The following is a 6,000-nucleotide window of genomic DNA, read 5'->3' on the forward strand; positions in this document are numbered from 1 at the left end:
TCAATTACATCCTATTACTAGCTATATCAGAAATATTACTCAAAAAATCTTGCTTTATAAAATATATTAATTGAAGCAGTTTACATTTAAATGCAACTTTCAGTATTGTCTATTCTTCTAACTACGGTTTCAACATTTTAAGGAAAAATGAACTTCAGTTATATTCTAGCAATTTAGAGAATACAAAGAAACCTTAAGGGAGATTGAAATATAACTTGGACACTGAAGTCGATGCCTGTATTCTAAGGTAACGTGGTATCATTCTGATGTTACACTTTTATTACTGGTCAGCTTCAAGAAGTTACAAACAGTTAAATGCAAACTTACTTTGCAGAGACCAGAAGTGTAAATAAACCAATGACATTTGCACAGTAATGCATGAAAGTTCAAGTCAATATTTTGTGTCCTTTAGAAAATGCACGTGCAGTCTAGATGCTTTTACACATTGTTAACTGCTAGTAACCTCATATGGGTCAGGAAAACTATGGACACAGGCAACAGAACAGCCTAGTTGTGCATCAAGAGTCATAGTGGCTACTCGCATGCAAACTGTTACCATGCAAGAAAGAGAGCAAACTTCTCTATTGCTATAGCAATTTTTTTTTAATTGTATCCAAACATTTTAAGTCCACAAAGGTACACAGAAATTTCAACATTAGGGAAAGGAAGAAGGAGCAGACAAAGAACAACTCTGCTTCATTTGGCAGCAGCTCCAACTAATATTTGAAGTGTTCACAGAAGTACAGCCTGTAATTCACGTTACCGTTACACGCATCTTCCAATACTGAATTTTACTCTATTACAATTTATAACAAACAATTTAAGGATTTATAGTCCTATATTATTGGAAATGGCTACCATACAACAATCTATTAAAAAGCTGTACAGTTTCAACTACAGCAAAGTGTAATACTGATGTTTCTCTCTTCTTCTCCAACTACTCTCAAATACTACTAGGACGTGCCCCTTTGTCATCCATCATTACTGTAAGTTTTCAATTTGTAGTCTGATAAGAAAAATAACAACTAAGATAATGTTCCCATGAGCTACTATGAGGATTTCTGCTTCTTGTCAGCAGCATTAGAACTCTCACATTACAATGAAAGATTTTGTAACAGTTCAGTATGGCGCTCCCATGCAGTATCAAATATTGATTAAATAAATATTAACTTGAAGATTGGAATAATTCTCTCTTTTTCAATGACTCAGTAATGTTCAAGCTCTACCTTAATCCTGGAAAAATGATTCCACTAAAACTGAAATACATTATTCTAGGTATCTCATCATTCCAGGAAAGAAAAACCATGTACAGCAACCCACATAAAACTAGAACTCACAACTCTTTTACTATAATACTACAGCACGTTATCACAGCTTTGCAAATGCTTCTTTCAATGAAGACATGCTATAAGGTTCAACAGATTCCATTTTTAGCAATCAACAGAGAGGGGAACATTCACTTTTCTAACGTGGCAGCCAAACTAAAAACATGTTCTTAACAATCCCCAACTTTTCTGCAGGTGCAAGCTGAACACAAATCTTCACAACATGCAGAACAAACATTTGACATGAAACACTGAAAAACTGTATGCAAAGAAGACACAGAAAGTATTCAGTTATGTAATCTACCAGACATAAGGGAATAAAACAAATGATTATACTGAAGACGACAACACAAATTCAGCATCAGTACTGAAGAGCACAGGAAAACCCACTTGGTGAAATGCAAGCACCAGTGCCACTGCACTGACACAGCCAACCTTCCCCACACAACAGCAAGAACAACCAATCTTTAATAGCTAAAACAATCCTGCATTATATCCCATACCTTGGTAAAACAAGCACATCTCATATCTCAGTAACCCAGTAACATATAGTTAAACAAGCCCAATCACTTATTAAACAATCCTAACTTCACTAAGACAGAGTTTGCCAACACTTGAAAGGTTCCTTAAGATTTCATATTAAAAACACAATCGACTTCAACTAACGATTATCATAGGAGACAGAAGAGTTATGCCCTTCCCCTTAACTAAGGCTCACTACTTTTATGCCTTACCTCTTTGTTTTGCAGGCTGATGCTCCTCCTCCTCAGTTGGTTCTGAAGGGTCATAATAATCACTGCCATAACGAAATCCCACTGCATTATAGGTACCGTCTTCAGCCAAAGCTTCGCTCAGTCTTTTATATTCCTCCTCTTGAACAAAAACACAATTATCAATTAATACAACATATTTAAAAGCTTAAGTCATAAAAAAATAAAATAAAATAAAAGGTAATGATTCTTACTTAAGTTTTCAGATGAGACGTTTTCACCTAATCAATTTAACTTTCATTAAAAATTAAATAGAAAAAGGCAGCATGTACATATGCTGACTACTAATATCTCCCTGAAGAGATAAAGGCTGATGGTTAAGACACTCTAATGCAATTATGCAGACAAGAACAATGACTTTCAGTTATATGACACTGGAAAAAAAGCAGGATGTGTTTATTTTATTCTTTTTGGGGGAGGGGGGGTTGAAATCCCAGTGCCCTCAGAATCAGGGCAATTTCTGTGTGGATCTATATTTAAACTATCCTGTGGTCCTCTCACATACGCAAAGACTCCCGTTTTTCGAATCCACTGGATACTGTCAAGATAACATCAGAAAAAAGAGAGTATAAAATAAGTAGGAGTTAATTTAATTTCATAATTATTTATTTAAACATGTGCTAACTAAGGAAGTTTCCTTGAGCAATACCTTGCCTCGCCTCCTCCTCAAGCAAGTCCGTATGCAAGGCTAAATACCTCTCTTCATCACAGAGGGCCTCTATTCTAGCTTCCTCTTCAGATAACTGATAATCTCTGTTCCACGTAGAATATTCAGCATCATATTCAGAAAGGTCATGCAGGTGACCGCGCCCATCATACCTGCAGGACGAAAAAGCTGGTCAATGCAAAAAACTTAGGGCTTGAGTTCATGTGACTACTTAAATACTTACCCATTAAAAATGAAAAAAAATAAAAACAACAAAAAAGCACTTTTATGTTAAAGCATACTTCCTTTTAGAATTTACATTTAATTTTGCTTATCATTTGTCACCAACTATTGAAAATTTGTTTAATAGTCTAAATTCCTCTCAGAGAAACTAAAAAATTATTACGATTAAAGGCAAAGCTATCCTTTAATAGTTTAAGCGGGATCCATTTCCTTAACAGCTCTTACCGTACGTGGTTCAACCAACCAATCAACGTCACTTGCAAAATATCGTTTTCTGGAAAGTCAAATAGCTTACATTCACACAAACCCGAATACATAAATACCTATCCGTAAGAACCAAACGGTCGAAATTTCCTCGCTTCTTTCTGCTAGTCCCGAACTCTCAGGAGATATCTTCACCATAGAAACTTGCGTCCATTGGAGGTAAAATCATGGCTAGGCTCGGCCCCTAGCCATTTGGCTGAGGAAATAAGTTCTGGGTTATGTGATAGAGAGACACACATACATAGGAACAGTAACATATACATGCAATTTAAGGAGGTTCACCGTCAAAACGGCAAAGATCAATGATGTACACTTCCTTTCTACTACGCAGAAATCATTTTATTTGCAGGAAAAGCATTGCATTGGGATAATGTGTGTGCATCATAAAAGAAACTGATTGAAAAGTGTCAGTAAAGTCCACTCCGCTGAGGTGTCTTCCCACACACAACTCTTGACTTGTGCCAACTTGCTAGACCAAAAACAAAGAAAGTAAATATTCTAATAGCAAAAAGTTAATGAAACATGTAGGTCTGGTTAATCAAGCTCTGTTAGAGAACCTTCAACCCATGTCTTCTCACAGCAACGTGCTTTTCTCAAAATGGTGAAAATGAAGACTTCCTGCTGCTGGAGATAAAAAGAATCTAAGCTTCTAAAGGAGTCTATAGGATTAGTAAATGCAAGCTTCCTTAACTTATGCATGTATGTTATTTGATTTTTTGGGGTATTATATGTATGCACATACATGCACATACTTATTTTTGCTCCCAACAATTTCTGTGACTACCACAAACTGGGTTACTGCTGGATATAACCACAAAATGGCCTCTACCTACTAACAAGATCAATCATAGAAGTGAGCTGCCATCAGAAGTGTGTATTATAACACTTCTCATGTGAATAAGAAGTGCGACATAATATCAATATACAGTTGTTTTTTCATATATTCATATTTACTCGAATTTAAGAGATAAACTTCAACCATAAGAATCCAACATAGTGCAAGGTTCTTTCTTTTTTCTCCACTCTTGTGGATTCTTTTTCAAGACAATTAGAGTTGCGTTAAATTGAAACAAGAAAAATCATGCTTAGCATTAAATCAACAATGAAATTGAGGGAACAAATATGTACAGTATGCCATGTGATCTTTTTCAAGCCAAAATTCTGCCATCTTTCCCAGTGAAGTGGTCAAGGTCAGCCATAACTCTTCTTAAATTGTGCTAAACTGTACTTTTAGCGTTCCACTCACGTATACCGAACTTGATTTCTAATTTTCTTGTTCCAGGTAAATGCTCAGAAAATTCATCTGAATAAACTGTTTCTAAATCCCACTCTGCACTGCTGATACTGCTAAGAGACCAGAATAAAACTCAAACCACCAGATTCTGATACACTCTCTAGCCATGGTACTCTCTGGTACCTATTCCTCAACAATCTAAGAAGCCACCTATAACATAAAATTTGAAAAGCAAGTGCCCAAAATCAGGGCCATTCTGGTTGATACAGTGATTTACACATGGCACAAGGAAAATGCAATCAGACGAAGCATTACTTTTGGGGTACTCCATCAACAGCTTGTAGTCAAGATTATACAGAAATAAATCTCATTTTGCGCAAGGTGGGTAGACATCTTTTCACTTCCCACGCTGCACCCTGTTTGCTAAGAGAATGCATAACGCTCCTAATAAAAGCTCCCATGCTCTCTTGGTTTTCGAGTGAGAAAAGATGTCTGTGGTTTGCATGGAAAACAGATCATTCCCCCCTTCCATTCCACAAACTCAGACTGAGCAAGTGGAGGAGGAAGACCCCACACAACGGTGTCAAAAAGATGGAAACTTCCCAACACTGCCAGAAAGGGGAACCCCAAGTTCCCATTGCTGGGGACAGCAGCATTCCACACACACCACTGGAAGCAGCCCAGCAAGAGGCGCGGCCCTCCAACGCTGCCAATGAAGATTCCCACACATCTGGCAGCGAGCCCTCCGCTCATCCCCCGCCCTCACTTGCCCACAGCACAAGGGGAGGCACAGAAAGAGGCTATAACAGGAGATCTCGCAGCACAGTCTAGGGGTTGTGTTACACCGACCTATCGATCATGATCTTGGGGTCTCCCATCCAAGGAATAAGGTGTCGCCCCTGCTCCTGGTACTGAGCCTTCTCATCATCTCGAAACAGCTTGCAGGCATAGCCGAACACCAGCAGCTCCACACGGCTATTCCCACCTCCACCTCCTCCTCCTCCACCTCCTCCGGGGGGCCCGGGAGCCGCTCCCCCGCCTGACAACAACATGAGGGGCGGCGGGCCTGCCTCTTCTGCGATCCGTCGAGAGCCCCCGACCCCTCCGTATATCGGCGGAGGGCGCGACGAGGAGGAGGAAACTCGCAGTAACAATGACTGTCCGAGCTACGAGTGCCCCAGGAGGCCGGGCCCGCGCTAAACTCCACAGCTCCAGGGCAGCACAGTCGCCATCACCCGAAACAAAATGGCGAGCCTTCCGCTTCCGCTGGCCGGGCAGAGAGCTGCCTGGTTTCCGGCACTCGATAGATTCGCCTCAAATTTCTGGGACTCGAGCGAGAAATTAAGCGAGTGTGCAGCGCGGACGGACTCCGTGCTGCCAACGGTCGTGGTGGGGGTAGTTCGAGGCGGCGTGAAGTAGAACGGTCGGTTGTCCTGAGAGAATTCTTACGTCAAGGGCGTGGCGAAAGTGCAGAGTGGGGGGGGCTCGGGCCTGGTTGAGGCGCCTTTCGCATGTGCG

General features: G+C 40.2%; 1 protein-coding gene and 1 long non-coding RNA gene across 10 annotated transcripts in view; one reads left to right on the forward strand and one right to left on the reverse strand.

The window, feature by feature from the left end:
• SFSWAP (splicing factor SWAP) overlaps positions 1–5,711 on the reverse strand; it is a 40,496-nt gene extending 34,785 nt beyond the window's left edge. For 2 of the 7 annotated variants that reach the window (XM_010720031.3, XM_010720030.3), the window contains exons 1-3: positions 5,332–5,708; positions 2,745–2,914; positions 2,060–2,197 (exon numbers count right to left, since the gene is read on the reverse strand). In XM_010720031.3, the coding sequence (XP_010718333.1) occupies positions 2,060–2,197; positions 2,745–2,914; positions 5,332–5,534 (511 nt within the window). In that variant the 5' untranslated portion in view covers positions 5,535–5,708. Of the gene's footprint in view, positions 1–2,059; positions 2,198–2,744 lie in introns of all 7 variants that reach the window. The other 5 variants (XM_003210864.4, XM_010720033.3, XM_019620991.2 and 2 more) reach the window with 5 other exon arrangements.
• A 148-nt stretch (positions 5,712–5,859) lies between these two features.
• The window catches only part of LOC104913529, a 6,618-nt gene continuing 6,477 nt past the window's right edge, over positions 5,860–6,000 (forward strand). For all 3 annotated transcript variants that reach the window (XR_004161572.1, XR_004161570.1, XR_004161571.1), the window contains exon 1: positions 5,860–5,995. This is a non-coding gene — a long non-coding RNA (uncharacterized LOC104913529). The remainder of the gene's footprint in view (positions 5,996–6,000) is intronic.

Source organism: Meleagris gallopavo, chromosome 17 (genome assembly GCF_000146605.3).
Source record: "Meleagris gallopavo isolate NT-WF06-2002-E0010 breed Aviagen turkey brand Nicholas breeding stock chromosome 17, Turkey_5.1, whole genome shotgun sequence".
NCBI classification, from domain to species: Eukaryota; Metazoa; Chordata; class Aves; order Galliformes; family Phasianidae; genus Meleagris; species Meleagris gallopavo.